At 40.0% G+C, this 23,925-nt stretch overlaps 1 protein-coding gene across 5 annotated transcripts in view; it reads right to left on the bottom strand.

The window, feature by feature from the left end:
• PNPLA8 (patatin like domain 8, phospholipase A2) overlaps positions 1–23,925 on the bottom strand; it is a 134,657-nt gene that overhangs the window by 44,108 nt on the left and 66,624 nt on the right. Inside the window, exons 1-4 of one of the 5 annotated variants that reach the window (XM_079931840.1) lie at positions 17,955–19,593; positions 9,513–10,155; positions 9,001–9,167; positions 8,699–8,848 (exon numbers count right to left, since the gene is read on the bottom strand). In XM_079931840.1, coding sequence (XP_079787966.1) covers positions 8,699–8,848; positions 9,001–9,167; positions 9,513–10,065 — 870 coding nt within the window. In that variant the 5' untranslated portion in view covers positions 10,066–10,155; positions 17,955–19,593. Of the gene's footprint in view, positions 1–8,698; positions 8,849–9,000; positions 10,156–17,954; positions 19,594–23,925 lie in introns of those variants that run through there. The other 4 variants (XM_079931836.1, XM_079931838.1, XM_079931837.1 and 1 more) reach the window with 4 other exon arrangements.

Here is a 23,925-nt window from a genome sequence, read left to right as displayed (position 1 = left end):
CCTTTTCCAGCCCTGTGGGTCTTAAACATAGGTCTCACACACCGCCCAAACCTCGCCCTTGCTTAGGCCCCGCCCTCCACAGCCAAGGCCTTTTCCACCTTTTTACCTCCTCTTTTCTTTCATCTGTAGTTTTATTTTTATATTTTTTCTAACATAGCTGTTAGTTTCCTAGTCTAATATTATTGTTTACTTTGTTACTGTTCACCCCTTTTTTTTTTTTGCCACCCCGCGCGGCTTGCGGGATCTTGGCTTACGAGCCGGGGGTCAGGGCGAAGCTCTTGTGGTGGGAGCTCTGAGTCCGAACCACTGCACTAAGAACCTCAGACCCCAGGGAATATTCATCGGCGTGAGGTCTCCAAGAGGTCCTCATCTCAGCACCAAGACACAGCTCTACCTTACAGCCTATAAACTCCAGTGCTGCAAGTCTCAGGCCAAACAACCAGTAAGACAGGAACACAATCCCACTTGTACAAAAAATGAAAAGAAAAAAAACGAGACGGCAAAAAACTATGTTACAGATGAAGAAGGTAAAAACCTAGAAGACCAAATAAATGAAGAGGAAATAGGCAATCTACCTGAAAAAGAATTCAGATAATGACAGTAAAGATGATCCAGAATCTCAGAAATAGAATGGAGGCACAGACTGAGAAAATAAAAGAAATGTTTAAGAAAGATCTAGCAGAACTAAAGAACAAACAAACAGAGATGAACAGCACAATAATTGAAATGAAAAATACACTAGAGGAAATCAATAACGGAGGCAGAAAAACGAATAAGTGAGCTGGAAGACAAAATGGTGGAAATAACTGTCAAGGAGCAGAATAAAGAAAAAAGAATGAAAAGAACTGAAGACAATCTCAGAGACCTCTGGGACAACACTAAATGCACCAACATTCGAATTACAGGGGTCCCAGAACAACAGAAAAAGAAAGGGTCTGACACAATATTTGAAGAGATTATACCGGAAAACTTCCCTAACATGGGAAAGGAAATAGTCCAGGAAGCACAGAGGGTCCCATACAGGATAAACCCTAGGAGAAACACACCAAGACACATATTAATCAAACTAGCAAAAATCAAATTCAAAGGAAAAATATTAAAAGCATCAAAGGAAAAACAAAAAACAACATACAAAGGAATCCCCATAAGGTTATCAGCTGATTTTTCACCAGAAACTCTGCAGGCCAGAAGAGTGTCAGGATATATTTAAAGTGATGAAGAAGAAAAACCTATAACCAAGATTATTCTACCCAGCAAGGATCTCATTCAGATTCAACGGGGAAATCAAAAGCTTTTCAGACAAGCAAAAGCTAAGAGAATTCAGAATTCCACCAAATCAGCTTTACAACAAATGCTAAAGAAACTTATCTAGTCAGGATACACAAGAGAAGAAAAAGACCCACAAAAACAAACCCAAAACAATTAAGAAAATGGTAATAGGAACATATATATCAATAATAACTTTGAGTGTACACAGATTAAATTCCCCAACCAAAAGACACAGAGTGGCTAAATGGATAAAAAAACAAGACCCATATATATACTGTCTACAAGAGACCCACTTCAGACCTAGGGACACACACAGACTGAAAGTGAAGGGATGGAAAAAGACATTCCACATAAATGTAAATCAAAAGAAAGCTGGAGTAGCGATACTTGTACCAGGTAAAACAGACTTTAAAATAAAGACTGTTACAAGAAATAAGGAAGGACACTACATAATGATCAAGAGATCAATCCAAGAAGATATAACAATTATAAATGTTCATTCACCCAACAGGGGAGCACCTCAATACATAAGGCAAATGATAACAACCATGAAAGGGAAAACTAACAGCAACACAATAATAGTAGGGGACTTTAACATCCCACTAACACCAATGGACAGATCATCCAAACAGAAAATAAGGAAACAGAGCTTTAAATGACACAATAGACCAGACAGATTTAATTGATATTTATAGAACATTCCACCCAGAAGTGGCAGAATACACTTTTTTCTCAAGTGCACACAGAACATTCTCCAGGATAGATTACATCTTAGGTCACAAATCAAGCCTTGGAAAATTTAAGAAAACTGAAATCATATCAAGCATCTTTTCTGACCACAGTGCTATGAGACTGGAAATCAATTACAGGAAAAAAAACTGTAAAAAACACAAATACATGGAGGCTAAACACTGCGATATTAAATAACTAAGAGATCACTGAAGAAATCAAAGAAGACATAAAAAAATACATAGAAACAAATGATAATGAAAACACAACAACCCAAAACCTATGGGACGCAGCAAAACAGTTCTAAGAGGGAAGGTTATAGCAATGCAATCTCACCTTAAGAAACAAGAAAAATCTCAAATAAACAATCTAACCCTACACCTAAAGCACGTAGAGAAAGAAGAACAAAGAAAACCCAAAGTCAGTAGAATGAAAGAAATCATAAAGATCAGAGCAGAAATAAATGAAATAGAAATGAAGAAAACAATAGCAAAGATCAATAAAACGAAGAGCTGGTTCTTTGAGAAGATAAACAAAATTGATAACCCCTTAGCCAGACTCATCAAGAAAAAGGGAGAGGATGCAAATGAATAGAATTAGACATGAAAAAGGAGAAATCACAACTGACACCACAGAAATACAAAGGATTATAAGAGACTACTACAAACAACTATATGCCAATAAAATGGACAACCACAAAGAAATGGATAAATTCTTGGAAAGGTACAATTTTCCAAGACTGAATCAGGAAGAATTAGAAAATATTAACAGACCTGTCACAAGTAATGAAACTGAAACTGTAATTAAAAATTTTCCAACAGGGACTTCCCTGGTAGCGCAGTGGTTAAGAATCCGCCTGCCAATGCAGGGGACACAGGCCTGGCCCGGGAAGATCCCGCACGCTGCGGAGCAACTAAGCCCGTGCGCCACAAATACTGAAGCCTGCTCGCCTAGAGCCCATGAGCCACAACTACTAAAGCCCGTGCCTAGAACCTGTGCTCCACAACAAGAGAAGCCACTGCAACGAGGAGCCTGCACATTGCAAGAAAGAGTAGCCCCCGCTCGCTGCAACCAGAGAAAGCCCGAGCACAGCAACGAAGACCCAACACAGCCAAAAATAAATAAATAAATAGATTAATTAATTAAAAAAGAAATCTTCCAACAAACAAAAGTCCGGGACTAGATGGCTTCACAGGTGAATTCTATAAAACATTTACAGAAGAGCTAACACCCATACTTCTCAAACTCTTCCAAAACATTGCACAGGGAGGAATACTCCCAAATTCATTCTACAAAGCCACCAACACCCTGATACCAAAACCAGACAAAGATACTACCAAAAAAAGAAAATTATAGCCCAATATCACTTATGAACATAGATGCAAAAATCCTCAACAAAATACTAGCAAACAGAATCCAACAACATATTAAAAGGATAACACCTCATGATCAAGTGGATTTATCCCAGGGATACAAGGGTTCTTCAATATACACAAATCAATCAACGTGATACACCATATTAACAAATTAAGGAATAAAAACCATATGATCATCTCAATAGATGCAGAAAAAGCTTTTGACAAAATTCAACATCCATTTATGATAAAAACTCCCCAGAAAATGGGCACAGAGGGAACCTACCTGAACATAATAAAGGCCATATATAGCAAACCCACAGCAAAATCACACTCAGTGGTGAAAAACTGAAACCATTTCCACTAAGATCAGGAATGAGACAAGAGTGTCCTCTCTCACCACTCTTATTCAACATAGTTTTGGAAGCCCTAGCCATGGAAATCAAAGAAGACAAAGAAATAAAAGGAATACAACTGGAAAAGAAGTAAAACTGTCACTGTTTGCAGATGACATGATACTATACCATAGAAAATGCTAAAGATGCCGTCAGAAAACTACTAGAACTAAGCAATGAATTTGGTAAGGTTGCAGGATAATGCACAGAAATCTACGGCATTCCTATACACTAACAATGAAAAATCAGAAAGAGAAGTTAAGGAAACAACCCCATTTACCATTGCAACCAAAAGAATAAAATACCTAGGAATAAACCTACCTAAGGAGACAAAAGACGTGTACTCAGAAAAGTATAAAACACTGATGAAAGAAATTAAAGATGACATAAACAGATGGAGAACTATACCATGTTCTTGGATTGGAAGAATCAACATTGCGAAAATGACTATACTACCCAAAGCAATATACAGATTCAATGCAATCCCTATCAAACTTCCAATGGCATTCTTCACATAATTAGAACAAAATATTTTACAATTCGTATGGAAACACAAAAGACCCGATTAACCAATCTTGAGAAAGAAAAACAGAGCTGGAAGAATCAGGCTCCCTGACTTCAAACTATACTACAAAGCTACAGTAATCAAGAGAGTACGGTACTGGCACAAAAAGAGAAATACAGATCAATGGTACAGGATAGAAAGCACAGAGATAAACCCATGCACCTATGGTCACCTAATTTACGACAAAGGAGGCAAGAACATATGATGGAGAAAAGACAGCCTCTTCAATACGTGGTGCTGGTAAACTGAACAGCTACATGTAAAAGAATGAAATTAGAACACTCCCTAACACCATACACAAAAATAAACTCCAAACGGATTAAAGACGTAAGACCAGATGCTATAAAACCCTTAGAGGAGGGGCTTCCCTGGTGGCGCAGTGGTTGAGAATCTGCCTGCCGAGGCAGGGGATGTGGGTTCAAGCCCTGGTCTGGGAAGATCCCACATGCTGTGGAGCAACTGGGCCCAGGAGCCACAACTACTGAGCCTGCGTGTCTGGAGCTTGTGCTCCACAACAAAAGAGGCCGCGATAGTGAGGCCCACGCACCGCGATGAAGAGTGGCCCCTGCTCGCCACAGCTGGAGAAAGCCCTCGCACAAAAACGAAGACCCTTACACAGCCAAAAATAAATAAATAAAATTTAAAAAACAAAACAAACAAACAAAAAACCTTAGAGGAAAACACAGGAAGAACACTCTTTGACATAAACCACAGCAAGATCTTTTTTTGACTCACCTCCTAGAGTAATGGAAATAAAAACAAAAGTAAACAGATGGGACCTAATTAAACTTCAAAGCTTTTGCACAGCAAAGGAAACCATAAACAAGACAAAAAGACAACCCTGAGAATGGAACAATATATTTGCAAATGAAACAACAGACAAGCGATTCATCTCCAAAATATACAAACAGCTCATGCAGCTCAATATCAAAAAAACAAACAATTAAATTAAAAAATGGGTGGAATGGGCTTCCCTGGTGGCGCAGTGGTTGAGAGTCCACCTGCCAATGCAGGGGACACGGGTTCGTGCCCCGGTCCGGGAGGATCCCACATGCTGCGGAGCGGCCGGGCCCGTGAGCCATGGCCGCTGAGCCTGCGCGTCCGGAGCCTGTGCTCCGCAACGGGAGAGGCCACAACAGTGGGAGGTCCACGTACTGAAAAAAAAAAAAAAAAAAAAAAAAAGGTGGAAGATCTAAATAGACATTTCACCAAAGAAGACATACAGGTGGCCAAGAGGCACATGAAAAGATGCTCGACATCACTAATTATTAGAGAAATGCAAATCAAAACTACAATGAGGTATCACGTCGCACCAGTCAGAATAGCCATTATCAAAAAATCTAGAAACAATAAATGCTGGAAAGGGTGTGGTGCAAAGGGAACTCTCCTGCACTGCTGGTGGGAATGTAAATTGATACAACCACTATGGAGAACAGTATGGAGGTTCCTTAAAAAACTAAAAACAGAACTATCATATAACCCAGCAATCCCACTACTGGGCACATACCCAGAGAAAACCATAATTCAGAAAGAGTCATGTACCACAATGTTCACTGCAGCTCTATTTACAATAGCCAGGACATGGAACCAATCTAAATGTCCATCGACAGATGAATGGATAAAGAAGATGTGGCACATATATACAATGGAATGTTACTCCATAGAAAGAAACGAAATTGAGGTATTTGTAGAGAGGTGGATGGACCTAGAGTTTGTTATACAGAGTGAAGTAAGTCAGAAAGAGAAAAATCAGGTATGTCAACACATATATATGGAATCTTAAAAAAAAAAAATAAGGTACTGATGAACCTAGCGGCAGGGCAAGAATAAAGACACAGACATAGAGAATGGACATGAGGACACGGGGAGGGGAGGGAGAAGCTGGGGTGAAGTGAGAGTAGCATCGACATATATACACTACCAAATGTAAAACAGATAGCTAGTGGGAAGAGGCAGCATAGCACAAGAAGATCAGCTCAGTGCTCTGTGATGACCTAGAGGGGTGGGATAGGGAGGGTGGCAGTGAGGCTCAAGAGGGAGGGGATATGGGGATATATGTATGCATATGGCTGATCCACTTTGTTGTACAACAGAAACTAACACAGTATTGTGAAGCAATTATATTCCAATAAAGATTAAAAAAAAAAAGCAACTCTTTACTTTGAAAACTGGTGACTAAGTAGAAAGAAATTAAGCATTTCTTTTGCTTTTCCTGCAACACTGATCTTTGAGAGTAACCAAATAGCTTTAGTTGGTGAAGTAAGCTCTAGTTTTACAGGAGAATGTCAATTATAATGCAGAAGGAATGAGAGAATTAGAAATTTATCATTCTGCAACCCTAATGAAATGACTAGTTCTAGAAACAATTAGGTTAATGGTTGATGGTTAATGGTTCTAGCCTAACTGTCCAATGCAAAGATCAGACTAATGAAAAGATCTCCCTAATCCAGTGGTCAACCTTAACATTACTAACTGTTGTTCAACCAATTATATGTGTTCTGACACAATGCAATATGAGGTGCATGTCATCTACAATGTGTCCTAACAAGAAAATGCTTAATTCAATCAGGTCTTTATATTTAAATTCCAATGTGCAGGAAATAAAAAGGAAAGAGGAATACATCATATATACCAACGAGGAGGAAGCCAGGTAAATCCAGAAGGTGAGCCATTCTATAGGAAAACACATATCACATTTCTCCTTGGTACTGAAGGGTCCCTAGATTTGGGATCAGTTATATAAAATAAGACTTCTCAAAGTTCCTATTAGCAAAACCAGTCATAACAGACTAAACTGAAAACTACCCAGAAATCCAACAACACTACAATGAAAAAATAAGCTGTGATACATTCACACCACGGAAGACAAAAGCAACAAGAATAAATTATCTACAACTACCCACAACAATGTAAAAGATTCCTACCAGCATGTTGAGTAAAAGAAGCCAATCATAAGAGTTTACATAATGTACAAAAACAGGTAAAACTGATTTGTGATTATTCTGGGGGAGATTGTGACTGAAAGGGGGCCCAAGGGAGGCTTCTGAAGTGCTGACAAATTCTGTTCTTCATCTGGGTGCTGGTTACGTGGATATATGTGAAAACTCACTGAACTCGACACTTAAAACTGCATGTGTATTACACTTCAATAAAACATTTTTTAAAAGTTCTTTAAAGTATGCAATTCTGGGCTTCCCTGGTGGCGCAGTGGTTGAGAGTCCGCCTGTCGATGCAGGGGATGCGGGTTCGTGCCCCGGTCCGGGAGGATCCCACATGCCGTGGAGCGGCTGGGCCTGTAAGCCATGGCCGCTGAGCCTGCGCGTCCGGAGCCTGTGCTCCGCAATGGGAGAGGCCACAGCAGTGAGAGGCCCGCATACCGCAGAAAAAAAAAAAGTATACAATTCCATCTTAGAGTTCTGCTTTCAGTGTATCACCAACATGTTAAATAACCTAAAAGCACATCTATATTTGGAAATTTTATCTTTTAAGTAAGAGATTACATATATATGAAAGATAATCCCAAATTCTATGAACATGAAATTCTAAAGTTTAGCTATTATAATGTATGTATTATACAATATAAAACTACAGAGGATAAATAATTTAAAAACATAACTTTTCAGCAAGATGGTTATCAAAACGTTGAATAAATACGAACTAAGTTAACTTATAATTTTCTGGGTGGCAGGTTAAAAGTAAGCACTAACGGATCTCTAACGAAACGTTAACACTGTCTATTCATTATATGATATTTCCAAATTGTTCATTATGTATTACAAATAACCTTGTAAAGGTGTAAAGAGACTCAGCCGCATCATTCACATTTTATATTATTTCTCTGAAAATGGTCTATTTAAATGGGTCTAAATTATCTCCACTGTTTTATACTTGAAAACACTGAGGCAAAGAAAACCTAATTGTTTTAGTAATAGGATCACAAGTTCAATTATCGATAAGATCATGAAAATTTTTAGACTTTCAAGTACAGAAAGATCATGAAATAAAAATTAGCAATGGTTTTACTTATGAATTACGACTCCTGTCTTCAGAGTAGTTACACAGCATAAATACCTACACTGCATTTAAGAAAACCGTGGCAGCTAATAGGCAATTCAACTAATATACTGAGATTTATCCTCTATTTTCAAATGTTTAATCTTAAAGTATAGGTATGAGTACGAAGCATAACATATCACAGAATTAAAGGGAACATTTAGCATAATGCATATCATAGGGCAATTACTAAATATATAACACATCACATGTATGATAAAACCACAAAAATATTTAAATAGAAAAATGAAATGCGTTGCCTTCTCCATTTTAGAAGGTTTATTAGTATTTTTATTCCAAGATAAAACCAGATTAAAGGTAATCAGAATTACCTTGACAGCCACTCCTTTTCCTTCAGGAAATTCCAGAAGATGGAACGTCAGTTCTTCAACTCTATTAATGCAGAGCCTTGGGTCAGTTGTTCTTCTTAACGCTTGAACTAACGCCCGGGTTCTGTTATCAATACTCACTCTGGCAATAATCTACAAAGACATGTTAAAATATGTATGATTTGAGTATGCAACTGCTCCAGTGATTCTAACAGATGATTAAAGTTTCTTAGGTCCCATTAGGAAACGAAACTTAGAAATCTGACAAAAATTAAAACTTAAAACCACACTGAATAACGACTTGCCTTTTCTCGCTGAAGAGATAACCGCCTTTTCTCCTCTGCATTTTTGTCTTTGCTGATGGCCTGCTCAGCTTTCATTGCCTCTTCCTGCTCTTCTAACTGACTCTTTGAATCATACTTTAGTTTGGGGACAAGTCCACCAATATAACCGCCTACCAAAGCTTGTACACCTTCAGTGGGACGAGAAAGAAAGTTAGCAATACTTTGTTTAGTAGAAATGGGAAGAACCTCAGGCGTCCCACTGGGACTTGCAGCATCGTCCTCAGAATATAAAGAAGCTTCTGAGCCCAGCTTCTTATCAGTCAGGACGCCAGGATCTGGAGAACTGGGTTTCTCGTCGTCTTCAGTCTTTTTAAGCTCAAGTTCTGATTTGTCCTGGAAATGTTTATTTTCCTTTTGTTCAGACATTTTTTCCTCACGCTTGAAGTATGAATTAATATGACTTGATAAAAGGTAGAATGACTCTCCAAATTTCGTGGTTAGATTATTCGTGTAATGAAAAAGGCTTTGCTTACCTGTATCTTCTTTCTCCATAACGTGACTTTCCTTTGCTGCAAAAGAATCCTTTTCTGCTAATTTGTTGCTGTATTTTTTCAGAAATGTGATGGTTTGTTTAATGTTTTTCTGTTTTAACCAGCCACTATCTGACAATTTTCTTAATATTCGAGAACTTGGCTTAAGTTGAGCTAAACGAGAGATCATTTCATTCTGCTTGCCAAAAACAGCCTTCGAAACAGCGTTCAAAGTATTTTTAATACGGGACATACGAAGGCTCGCTTTTGTAAGTCCCTTGGGCGCAGAAGTGCTAAGTTTCAAAATTCCAAAATGTAAACCATGGTTGCTTGGAGAGTAACAGTGCTTACTGCAAGAATGAGCTTCACTTTTGGTCCATTTACATCTTATTTTGCTTGTATGAAAACCTCTCTGCAGACTGCTGTGGCTTATCCTCCAGTAATGTTTAGGCGAGCACAAGAAAGGCAGTTGCTTGCTCCTCTGCTTCCCACAAAGACTTCTCGTATTACTAAGGAGGTAAATATAATATAGACCTACAGTCAAATTAACAGACATAACTTAAAAATCATTTATTTTCTATACGTTATGACTTTCACTTCATTCCTGAATGCTTCATTTAAGAAATGCCATAATTCATGGTCTTACCTGAAATGCAAGAAAAAAAAAATTAGGATTCAAGGTAAATTACTACTTGAACTAAACTCAGCAACTTGTCTCAAAAGAACACAGGATAATATATTTTCATTATGGCAAAATAGATTTCGCTTTAAGCCAACAGAAAATCAGTCATCTTTTATTACGGAAGTCAGTGAAAAAACAGTGAGTAGTAGGATGTTTCATGAAAACTAATTTAGAGAAGCTACCCAATAGGTAAGATTTCCTACAGCACAAAACTGAACATGCAATTGTGAAATAAAATTCATATTTATGGCAAGACAAGAAAACTTTAAACAGAAAAATTCTTCTCTGCCCTTTGGCCTCCCCTCTCCCCACGCTGTGCATGGTGCATCTGTATCACGACTTGACCAGAACTCCCCATCAGCAGGAATACCTGCTCAATCATAAACAGCAACATTCTCCTAGCATCATGAAGACAGAGCATTCCTTCTTGATCCACCACGATGGCACTTAAATCTGGATTATGTAAACTGTCAATATACATCATTTAACATACAGCCTTCTGTCTCAAAAAACTTAAACTGTGTCTTGACTTCTAACTGGCAGAACAGTTCTCAGAGCTTTCTGAGATGCTCTTCCCAGGTTATAATCCTCAAATTTGGCTCAAATAAAATTTTCCAATTCTTTCTTAGATCTACTGATTACTTTTTCGTTGACACAATTTAGATATTATGCTGCTTTTCTTCCTTCCTATGCTATTTAAAGTGTTGACAGTTTATGTGACACTAGACTGTAAGTTCTTGTAAGACAAGAGTCAAGTCTTACACTCCTACTCATTGCACACCGTTTGTAGAATATTTAATCTGAAACTGAGTCCCCCTAAAACCCAGGTCCTATGCTGAGTTTATGATTAACCTCTCTATCCAAAATGTTATTTTCCTTTCCAACAGCTGTTCCACTCAAGACTGAGGCATATCAAAGAAAAGCGGGGCTGAAACTGAGCAGGACCCTCCCAGGCACAAAAGCCTTTGTGTCCCCAGGTTCTTGTTTGTAGGAAAAAGGCTTTCAGCCTCCTAGACCTTCTCTGAGTTCCAAAGGGCAGATTCAAACAGTTACTAATTAAGGGAATGAGGTGATGTAGAAAGAAACAACAGTGCAGAGATGGGGCAGGGTCCTGGTTCCTCCTGGGGGGATGTACAGAACAACCTGGTACATATCTGAGTTCTTCTACAGGAACTCAGGCCCCCACCCAGGTGGAGGATGGTAACTTCAGGCTGAGCACACGCACTAGGACCCCAGACTGGTTGGAACCAGAAGACTGATGGTTGAGATTCCTGGAACACCACCCTGTTACCTCAACCAATCAGAGGAGGGGCACACACCCTGCAGACCTCCCCACAAATTTTGCCTATAAAAGCTATTTCCCGAAACCCATCAGAGTTCAGGTCTTCTGAGCAGGAGTCACCCGTTCTCCTTGCATGACCCCTGCAATAAACCTTTCTCCCACTCCAAACGGGGACATTTCAGTTTGTTTGGCCTCACTGTATGTTGGGCACACGTTCGACGACAACTCTACACTGGACATAGTGCTAGATGCTAAGACCACAAGCAAGATACCAAGAAACTTTCAGACTAGAGCTCGAGATAGCCTTGTAAGGAAGATTTTGCTGTCTAGTACAAAGTGCTTATTTAATCAAAGAAGTCAGACTAGAATAAGCTGTGTGCCACTTCTAACAGACAAGGGGCTCATAACCACAACATAAATGCTGTTTAAAACAGATTATTTTGTTCTTTCAATTGGTAAAATATAAATGATTGATAATATCCGGTACTGATAATACCTGGGGAAATGGGACACAGAGGGCTACCTGACAGTGTCTAATGAAATATCTGATAGCATCTAATGAAATTTTAAATGTTATCTATCAAAATTTTAAAGGCACATATTCTTTGATTAGCAATTCCACTATTAAGAATCTATCCTACAGAAATAACTGCATAGGAGTAAAGGTATATACACACATTCCCTGCCACACTGCTTGAAATAACAAAACACTGAAAAACAACTCTAAGTTTCTTCTAGCAAGGGATGGTTAAATAAATTATGGTACATACACACAATAAACTGAGTTACAATGTAATGTTACACAGCAGTTAAGGAGAATAGATGATCTGCCTATATATCCTTCATATACAGTGCAAAAGGCAAGCTGCGATATCATATATACGATACACACGAGGATACAACGACGTAAACACGAAGATATTATGTAATAGAAGAAAACAAAAACCTATATATGCAGTTTAAATCTGTGGCTACACACACACACACAGATTCTGAAAGGGTAAGCACCTGTTTATTAATTCCTGTGAACTGAGAGGTGGAATCAAAAGAGAATGAGAAGGGCTTTTGCTTTTGGACAGACTCAATTACTTACAAAGAGCAGGTATCACTTTTGTACTTAAAAAAAAAAAGCAAACACTTTAATGCACTTTAACAGATGGTGCTATGTGAATGGAAGACACAAGGTAAGGGTAGATACCCAGGTAAGTCTGAAAAAAGAAGCTGAAAACTGAGCAAAAAAGGAATTCATTACATTGTAAAAGATAAGAGGGGAAGGAGAGAATTCTAGATAATGGGAAAAACAAACACAAGGAAACACAAAAAAAGCATTTAAGAAAATATACACAATATAAGTAAAAATTGCAAGTAGTTGTTTTCATTCCAGGACCTGGAGAGAATGATGAGCGAGAGGTATACGGGGATACTTGCAACGGGGATACTGCAAAGACAGGCTGGACCAGGTTACGAAGGGTCTGATAATCTTGCCAAGGAGATTAAAGATCGAACTGTCAATGAAGTATGATAAGCAAAGGAATGACATTAGATCTGCTTCCAGCAGATCGCTGACAGATGGAGTAACGGAACAAGACAGAAACCAAGAACCCATCATGACTCTTCAGAAGGTGACAGTCCAAACTAAAATCTGTCTAAATAGCAATGTAAGCATATTATTTTAAACCACCCAATTTTATAGAGGGAAGGAGAGAAAAGAAGCATACTATCTGCTTTCCTGGCTCTTCTGAACCCCTCAGGACTTGCAGTCAATGTAATAAGCCGAATTAATAAGCCTCACAATCCCCAAGACAGAAACAACATGATAAAATACAACTAAAGTACTCGTGGATAAAAAGCCATACTCAAAACCAATAATGGACTCCTACAACCCAACAACAAAAAAATCAAATAACTCAATTAAAAAGTGGGTAGAAGATTTGAACAGACATTTCTCCAAAGATGACATACAAACAGTGAACAAGCATATGTAAAGATGAATAACATCATTGATCATCAGAGAAATACAAATCAAATCCAAATGAGGTATCACCTCACACTCATCAGGGTGGCTAGTATAAAAAACAAAACAAAGCAAAACAAAAAAACAAAACAGAAAATACCTGAGAAATAAATTCTGTTGTTTAAGCCCCAAAAAGAAAACAAATCACCAGAAAATACCAAGTGATGGCAAAGATGTGGAGAACTTGGAACTCCTGAGCACTGTTACTGGGAGGGTAAAACAGTGTGGCTGCTATGGAAAACAGTATAGCAGTTCCTCAAAATATTAAAACTAGAACTACCATTTGATCCAGCAATCCTATTTCTAGATATATATTCAAAGGAATTGAAAGCAGGGCCTCAAAAAGATATTTGTACACCTCTATTCATAGCAACACTATTCATAATAGCAGAGGTGGGAACAACCCAAATGTCCACGGACAGTTAAATAAACAAAATGTGGTCTATGCACACAATGGAATATTATGCAGCCTTAAAAAGGAAGGACATCCCGTCACACGCTACAACATGCATGAACCTTGAGGACATGAGCTTAAGTGAAATAAGGCAGACACAAAAGGACAAGTACTGTGTGATTCCACTTACATGAGGTACCTAGAGCAGTCAAATTCAGAGACAGAGAGTAGAATAGTGGTTACAGGGGGCTGGAGGAAGGCGTCAGAGGGGAGCTGTTGTTTAACGATAGGGTTTCAGTTCTGCAGACTGAAAAAGTGCTGGAGATTTGTTTTTACAACATGAATGCACTGAATGCCACTGAACTATACACTTCAAAATGGTTAAGGTGGTAAATTTTATGATATATTTTTTACCACAATAAAGTTAACAAAACAAAACAAAACAAAACCAACAGTGGGAAATCCACAGTTGAAGAGGAATCACATGCCTGGATCTGCAGTCACATTACCTTTATGGTGCAGAAACCCTAAGCAAATGAAAACTAGTCAGAGCTAGTGAACTCCATGGGGCCTCTGCTGAGTCCACTGAAACTACCACGGAAGGACACTTTCAAAGCTCACGGCAAGAGACTCCCACACTCAGCAGCCACCACTGAAGATGAACTCACAGTCAAAGAAGAATCACTTCAAGGGAGTACCAGCAAGTATACCTAACAGGAAAACGTGTAACCAAGATTAGAAATAATAGAAAAAAATTCAGTAGGTTTAAAACATTCAATGATAGAGGGGACAAAAATAAGGAAACAACAAAAAGAGAACTGTACAAAGAGTGTACAGGAAGAGCAAATTTTAGAAATTAAAACTCCAGCTACATACTAGTTACTAGACACTCCTGTAATATAATGATAAAGAAAGGTTAAAAATAAAGGAATAGGGGAAAATATATACCAGGCCTATATTACCAAAAGAAAGCAAAAAGCCCTTTAAGGCAAATTTAAGGCAAAGGCATGAAATAAGATTAAAAAGGGATACTATTTCATAGTAAAAGGAATAATCCACTTACTTATTAAACCTCAGGTAGTCTCCTAGGTCTTGGAGAAAAAGACTACTTATTAATAAACAAATAACTAATATAATGTATAGCAACAGGTCGAGAAGTGCCATGAAGAAAAATAAAGCTGGGGGTTCGGGAGAAAGGGCACAGAAAGTGCTATTTTAGTTGATGTGGTCGGGAGAAGAATTGAGTTGACATGTTGCTGGAGACCTGAATCAAGCGGTACCTAAATTATTAAAAGTTTCTGGATAAAAAGCATTCAAGGAAGAGGGAGAAGCAACCAAGGCTTTGGAGACAGGAATAAGCTTTGTCTACTCAGGAATAGCAAGAATAAGGTAGTTAAAGGAAAGTTAGAAGTGGGAAAGATGGTAGACATGGGCCTAAGAGTCAAGCAGAGGACAGAGCTACATAGCTTAGAGGTAAGGGATCTGCAATGTTTCTTTCCCTTAAGAGATAATCCCCATGACCAATTATGAATACACCTATCGACTTGGCATTGAAATACAGCATATAAAGCAAATTTGGAAAAGGGAACAATTAAAGGAAAACAAGACGATCTCATGATCATACTATTTTAATACATCTGTCTAGAAACTACAGTTGTCAAGTAAAAATTACTCAACAGAGAGAGCTGTCAACAAAATCAACAAGCTGAATTTAACTGCTCCCAAATCACAACACTAGTAAATGCAGACAAAGGTTTGGAGAGCAAATTCAGCTGGGACAAAAGTTAGATTGCAAACAGATAAAGAAGGTAAACTGGGAAGTGCCATCTCAACTGAGAAAAGAGCAGGGAGGACCAGACTCCCTATTTACAGGGTAGCACAGATACAACAGAGATATAAACAGAAGAGTGAGGCTTAGACCCCCCACTAGAGGACGGAAGGACGTTTTAACTAGAAGAAATAGGTTAAGAAATAGGTGGAGGCTTCACTGACGATGGAAAGAATGAATGTATGGAGGACTTCGCCGAGTTATTGCAATAATGCAGACATGAAGTGACAAGGGTTTGAATTAAGGTAAAGGTACTATAATGGAAACGAGGGTTACTTTGAGCCACACTTTGAAAGTGGGGTAAACAACAAAACACAGGACTTGGCGACAGGAAAGAATGGGGTAAGGAGAGGGAGGAGTCATGACAAGTGTTTTTAAACCGAGAAACAGCAAGAGTGCCATTTGTGAATACGAGATAACTGGGAAGGGGGCCAATTTAATAAAAATCTCTTGGACTTACAGGATGCAGTTAACAGTGGGATATTCAAATGGAGATGTACTATAGGAACACAGGCTGTAGAATCATGTTTGGAGTTATTACCACAATGACAGCTAAAACCATAAGACTGAATTTACCGAAGAAGGGTGTACAGTAACACTTCTTGAGAATGTGGGGATCCCAGAACTTGATAAAAGCTCCTCTTCTTTGAGAAATGCTTATTTGCATATATACACTTTATTTTCCAAGACATTTCAGGATATTCATGGAACTACTAAAATACTCCTCGGGTTTCAAATTTTAACACTCTGGCGTAGAGAGAACGAGGGTAGAGCCTTGACTGCCATTCAAAGTTAGGAAAAGGTAGTCTTCCAAGAAAACAAAAAAAGCACAGGACAAAACATATCCTGAAAAACTCAGGGCAATGGCACTTCTAAAAAGCAAGGATAATGAATAAAGTAAAATATAAGACATGGGAAAGAAAGGTTAGAACTAAGACATGATAGGAAGATGTTGGGCTAAGAGTTCTATGACCTTTACACAAATTAATGTTTCACAAGCAAGACAGTATGTACCCTTTGGCCCAAATCCTGTCATTACTGCTAAGCAAAAAAACAACTCAAGGTACACTGAAACAAGTAAACATACAAGCTAGTGAAAGTGATCTTTTCAGCCGACATCACTTGTTAAAAGGACAATACTTTCAAGGTTTTAATTTAGATCTGATACAGAAACAGAAAAATGAGCAACCCTGAGAAGAAGTTTAATAAAAATCCCGAAATAAGAGCACCTTCTTATGTTCAAAGTACAACTAATTTGCACAAGCCATTTAACACAATAACTGCAATGGGTTTGAAACACCTGCCTCATAAGTGGCATTAAACTCTCGGTTCACAGTGTAATATACTTTTTTCCAACTCCCGGATTTCAAAATTATTAATATTTCACTGTCTTAACAGCAGTTTCTCGATACACTAAAACCTACTTTTGTCATTTTTGAAAGCTCAAGAATTGGGACTGTAGATTGGGATGCAGTCCAACTGGGATGTTACTGGAACTAAAAACTTCACTTTAAATAGGATAATGCGATAGTTCCTCATGCCACGTCCAAGTTTTTCCTAGGTGTCACCACTTTCATGGAAAGTTATTGTATTGGGCGTAGAAACCAGGTTCCTCCCGGCATGATGGCAGACACGACAGCGGGGGAAGCACTCCAACACACTGATCCACACAACTTCACCTTTCAAAAAGCACGCACCTCAATCCGCCTGAAGCAACAGCAGCCAACGGCAGAATTCAACGTGGGTAGGGTTACAAAGAAACTGCTGATAATTAAAAACAAGGAGCAGCCGACAAACCAGGTGCGCCGACAGTGGAGAATGATGTAGAATAAGGACATCGCTTTAACAGGTTCCCGCGAACTACTGGAGAACCTACTACCCAGGGGAAGCCAGGCCGACTCGGAACCTAGGCTGGGAGGCTTGGGGGGTGGGACAGGCAACGCGGGGCGGGACCAGAAAAACCAAAACAGTCTGCGCGTCTGGACCAGCAAAGCCCACGGGGTCCGAGGAGGCGGAGAGCGTCGTGCACCCATCAGGCCCGGGATCCGAGGGCTCCTTCCGGTGCCCGGCCGCCTCCGGAGCCCGGATCCGGGGACGTCCTCGGGGCCGGGCGTCTCCCCGCTCTCTCGCCCTGGAAGCACCTGACGGGGAGAGATAAGACCTGGAATCCCAGACGAGTGCCCGGGCGACCCGGCTGCCCTCTCCCGTAGCCTACCGTCCCGCCGGCCCCCCACGGGCAACTTACCGAGATGCAGGCCTCAACTACTTAGGCGGCAGTGGCGACGCGCCTCTTCCCGGCACGGGCGTCCCCTCGGCCGGCCGGCTGCCATCAGCTGAGCATCCAGCACAAACAGCGGCGCGACAGGCGGGACGCCACCCTCCCCCAACTCCGTCCTTCCCCGACGGAAGTGACGCAGGGCGGCCCCAGTGTACCCGCCCACCGGCGAGGAGCTCCTCAGCCTCGCTGGAACCTCGGCCCACCCATCAGTCGCCGCTCCGCCCCCTTCCCAGACATGCGCAGTAGAGCCCGGCTGAGGGCGGGCCGGAAACGTGCGTGCGTGCACGTGCCTGCGGACACCCGGAGAGGCGCCGCCTGGCGGCCGGCCGAGGGAGTTTGTTTTGCTCTGTGTTTGCGGGACTCCGTCCGACGGTCGGCTGAGCTAAACCTCCATCTCTGCGTCCCTGAAGATGCTGTCCACGCTCTGTCCGGTCCTCGAAGAGGGGACTGCGTCACCAGCCGCTTGGAGGGTGGTGAGCGGCCTGGACCGCGGTCCCTACCACTCTGCTGTCACCATTCCTGGGCTTGGCCACTTGGACTAAAAATCAGTGGAAACTGCTTTCACATATGTTATAGTATTAGAAGTTAGCCTGTGAAGTCCCTCTACGGCACCGCCCCCCGCCAGGTACCACACTTAAGACAGTTTTTGAATCCCGACATTTTATGACTACCAAGTCTGCAAACGACCTACAGCTCATAAGGCAAATGCAGCCCACCGCCTGATTTTGTGCGCCTGTAAGCCAAGAATGGTCTTTACATTTTCAACGGTTAAAAAAATAAAAGTCTGTTTTGGGACACATGACAAGGACATGAAATTCAAATCTCAGTGTCCTTAAAAAAAAGATTTTTTTACAGCATAGCCATGCCCATTCTTTTATTTATCAAGAAGCTTGCATGCTACAACAGCAAATTTGGATGGTTACAATAGCTTCCTTTAAATAAGTTGAGGTTAGAAACAGAAAAGTAGTCTTTACTAGACCTCAACCTCCAAGTGTTCCCAAGACTATTAGTCTCTCTTTCCTCTAGGCTTGCCGGGTCTCACAGGAGTGTTGCTGCTTTAGCCCCCTGTAAGATGACTGTAAAGTGTTTAAGGAAGGAATCGTATGAGCTGCCACATAGTGGGTGTTAGACTGCCACTTTTTTTTTTTCCTTTTTTTTTAATCAAGGGGAGGAAGCCAGCTTGCTAGGTTCTTGGGGCATAAATGGCTGGACTGTGTACAGCATAATGCCTGATAAACCCCTGCAGTGCAAGATCTAGGCATGTTATTTAGCCATACGCTAGTTAGAAGGTGTATGCACAAACTAAACTTTAGAGGCATATGGAAGTAACTAGTTCCGGAGAGATTTTCCCCATTGTTAAAGAAAAAATTGTATTTGTTAAAACGATAAGGAAGACTTTACTCAAGACTTTTACAGTGGGAGAGAGATTGGGCTCAACTGCAAATACAACAAAGGCAGCTGGAGATGTGCAGCCCAGGAGCAGAGTGAGAGGGGCCAGTGTATGGAAAATTACTAAGAGGGGACACCAAGGGCACGGGTGACTCTTGCTAAACCATTTTCACAGGATTCCTGCTAAAAACTGATGACTGTGATTAGACACTGAGGGTGATCAGATATCAAGGGTGGGAGATTCTCTCTAAACTGACTCAGCAGGATTCTTGCTAAAACTGGACTTGGCAGACCAAAGACAGGGCCCGGGCAGGAAGCCTTGACAGAAAAGGGCTCAGAAAAACCAAGTTAAACTTCTACCAATGAGAAAGTCTTTGTCACCCTCCAACCATCCATCCCCTGCCCTTGTTTTCCTTTATTCCCTAAGTTAGTCAGACTTTATCAAATATCCAGATTTTCTTCCCTTGCCAGAAATTTGTTTAAAACTCTCAAGTTCTCCTTCTCCTTTGCTCTTTCCTCCCCGCCGTGTCCACCCATATACATTTAACCCCCAGACCTTTAACCGCCCTGAAGTCTGACGATCTTACTTGCAGAATCTCCCGCACCTTTCCTTTGCTCTACATCGTTTCCACTGCCTTAGTTTAAATCTTGTCTAAAATGGTTTTCCAGCCTGTAACTGACCTCTGACCCAGAGTTATTCTCTTCTGTGCAGCCAAGACAATCTTTCTAAAGTGCAAATCCAATCATATGATGTCCCTGATTAAAATGTTTATGCTGGGGCTTCCCTGGTGGCGCACTGGTTGAGGGTCTGCCTGCCGATGCAGGGGACACAGGTTCGTGCCCCAGTCCGGGAGGATCCCACATGCCGCGGAGCGGCTGGGCCCGTGAGCCATGGCCGCTGAGCCTGCGTGTATGGAACCTGTGCTCCGCAACGGGAGAGGCCACAGCAGTGAGAGGCCCACGTACCTTATCAGAGTATAGTTGACTTACAATGTTTTGTTAGTTTAGGTGTATAGCAAAGTGATTCAGTTATCCATATACATATGCTTTTTCAGATTGTTTTCTCATATAGGTTATCACAGAATATTGAGTAGAATTCCCTGTTCATTCCATTTTTGAATATTCAAGTTACAAATGTAATATGGCTGTAATAGCAGAAGCTATTAATTAATTCAGATTAATCGGATTAAATAAATGAACAAACGATCAAAAACACTTGAACACCTTGAGAAGAAGAGGAAAAGATCTGTCTAAAAGGAATGGGGGCGACTTCCCTGGTGGTCCAGTGGTTAAGACTTCGCCTTCCAATGCAGGAGGTGCGGGTTGCATTCCTGGTCTGGGAGCTAAGATCCCACATGGCTTGTGGCCAAAAACCAAAACATAAAAAAAACAGAAGCAATATTGTAAAAAATTCAATAAAGGCTTTAAAATGGTCCACATCAAAAAAAATCTTTAAAAATAAAGTAAAAGGAATGGGAAATTAGTTCTCTCTAGGAAAATTAATTACTTAGATATGTGAGTCACAGACTTTAGAGTAGGCAAAGCAAGACTGTATGCAGTTGAAATATTCAGAAACTATGATGCACCTTACGAATCCCCAAAGAGCAGGAAGTGAAATGATTCAAGGGAATCCCAAAGTGTGAGTCAGGAGAGAATCTTAGCTCATCAAGGAAGCACAGATGAAAAAGCTTCCCTCCTTTTTTTTTCCCCCAGCCAAACACGTACAATGCCAGGAATTAGGCAGCATGAGTGAAGGAAATGCCTAGCTAGCTGGTACGCCAACCACTATAACTCAAATGAATGGTTTTGAGTTAATCAGACTGTAGGGGATAAAAATTCCTAAATGAAAGTAAAATAATCCCCCAAATGTGATGTGGGCAATGGGGAAGAGATGGGGGACATGCTACGCCGATAACACCCCATAACACTAATCACCCGCTGGAAACCACCTAAGGATATTGGTGTTACCTTCCTCTACCTCCTTCAACATTACAGAAGTAATTTTAACTTTAAAATGTACTTGCTGTACAAATAGAAAGAGGAAGTAAAACCTGACTCCAATCTCCTTGAAAAATACTATTTCAAATATCTTCAAACTTATTAAACAATTTTGAAAGTTGCAAAAGGCACATTTTACACCATTTTCTATATTTTAAAAAATGGCTTCTTGACAAACAGGTGGGCTACAGGCACGTGAAAAGATGCTCAACGTTGCTAATTAGAGAAATGCAAATCAAAACTACAATGAGGAATGACCTCACACCGATCAGAATGGCCATCCTTAAAACGTCTACAAATAACAAACGCTGGAAAGGGTGTGGAGAAAAGGAAACCCTCCTACACTGTTGGTGGGAATGTAAGTTGGTGCAGCCACTATGGAAACCAGTATGGAGGTTCCTCAAAAAACTAAAAATAGAGTTGCCATATGATCCAGCAATCCCACTCCTGGGCATATATCCAGACAAAGCTGTAATTCAAAAAGGTACATGCCCCCCTATGCTCACAGCAGCACTATTCACAATAGCCATGATAAAGAAATAACCTAAATGTCCATCAACAGATGAATGGATAAAGAAGACGTGGTACATATATACAATGGAATACTACTCAGCCATAAAAAAGAAGACAATAATGTCATTTGCAGCAACATGGATGGACCTAGAGATTATCATACTAAGTGAAGTCAGTCAGACAGAGAAAGACAAATACCATATGATAACACTTACATATGGGATCTAAAATATGGTAAAAATGAACCTATCTATGAAACAGAAACAGACTCACAGACATAGAGAACAGACTTGTGGTTGCCAAGGGGGAGGGGGTGGAGGAGGGTTGGAGTGGGAGGTTGGGATTAGCTGTAAGCTATTAAATATAGAATGGATAAACAACAAGGTCCTACTATATAGTACAGAGAACTATATTCATTATCCTATGATAAACCATAATGGAAAAGAACATAAAAATTAATGTGTATATATATATATATCTATATATCTGAATCTCTTTGCTGTACAGCAGAAACTAACATAACATTATAAATCAACTACAGGTCAGTTAAAAAAAAACAGCTTCTCTAAATAACAAAAGAAAAGACTAGCTGCACTATATAGGTGTGACTATATAGTCTATATAGGTCATTATATTTATAGATTTAAAAAAATCTACACCCAGGGCTTCCCTGGTGGTGCAGTGGTTGAGAGTCCGCCTGCCGATGCAGGGGACACGGGTTCGTGCCCCGGTCCGGGAAGATCCCACATGCCGCTGAGCGGCTGGGCACGTGAGCCATGGCTGCTGAGCCTGTGCGTCCAGAGCCTGTGGTCCGCAACGGGAGAGGCCACAACAGTGAGAGGCCTGCGTACTGCAAAAAAAAAAAAAAAAAAAAAAACTACACCCAAATGTCTTGGCTTTGCTTTATGCGCAGTAGAGAATCGAGATGTATATATCCCATATAACGGATCTTAAATCTAAAGAACTCAAGATATTCTGACTAGAGTGATTGTGTTAGCTTTATGATACTTACATAGGTATCCTAAAATATCTTTTTAAGCATAATAATTTAAAAATAACATTTATTACTGATAAATAAATACAGTAAAGACTGAATCATTTCTCAAAGGCCATCCAATCAACTAGAACTCCTTGGTACAGTTCTAATGTTTGATTAAAAAACAAAGTCTAGGGGATATTGGGATTCTTCATAAACTCAACCAATTCCCACTAATTCCAAAACAATTTGTACAACTAGATGTAAAGCTGGGTTGCCTCTACACATCTCTTCCAACTGATAGTACTGTGGTGCACAAGAGTGCCAAATTGTTTCAGAGTGGGCTTCCTGGGGATGCAAAATACAGTCTTCAAATATGTGTATTTAAGAAACCAGTTTTATAGCTTCAGGTATGATCAAACTTTTAGAAAATGAATTAACTCTAATCAGACTCATAAGAGGTTTTTTTTTCCCCCCAAGTAGCACATCTTAATTACATTTGTCCTTTAACACCTACTGGGCAGCATATCCGCTCACTGATAAAACATGTTCACAGCATAGAAAGTCAGTAGAACCCTTTATTACATGTGTTCTCTCTCCCACCCCAGTTTTATTGAGATATAATTGAAATATTACCTTGTATAAGTTTAAGTTGTAAAACGTGTTGATTTGATACACTTACATATTGCAAAATGATTACCACCATAGTGTTAGCTAACATCTCCATCACCTAATTATCATTTCTTTTTAATGATGAGAAAGATACAGCCTCTTAGCAACTTTCAAATATAGAATACAGTATTATTAACTATAATCACCATGTGGTATATTATATCCCCAGAACTTAATTCATCTGGAAGTTTGTACCATTTGACCAAATCTTCCCATCCCTCCCCACCCCCTTCCTGGTAACCATTACCGTTCTACTCTTTGTAAGAGATTTTGATTCATGAGAATGCCAATGTATTTTTTTTACAATTGGAGGTAGGTAGCTTTTTCTGGATATATGCTATCTAGAACATTCTCTTTCAAATTAAAAATCAAAGTACCCTAGGCAAAAGA

This window comes from Stenella coeruleoalba (genome assembly GCF_951394435.1).
Source record: "Stenella coeruleoalba genome assembly, chromosome: 9".
Lineage (NCBI taxonomy): Eukaryota > Metazoa > Chordata > Mammalia > Artiodactyla > Delphinidae > Stenella > Stenella coeruleoalba.
Note: the sequence above shows the minus strand (reverse complement) of the source record. Positions and strands in the feature narration are given on the sequence as shown.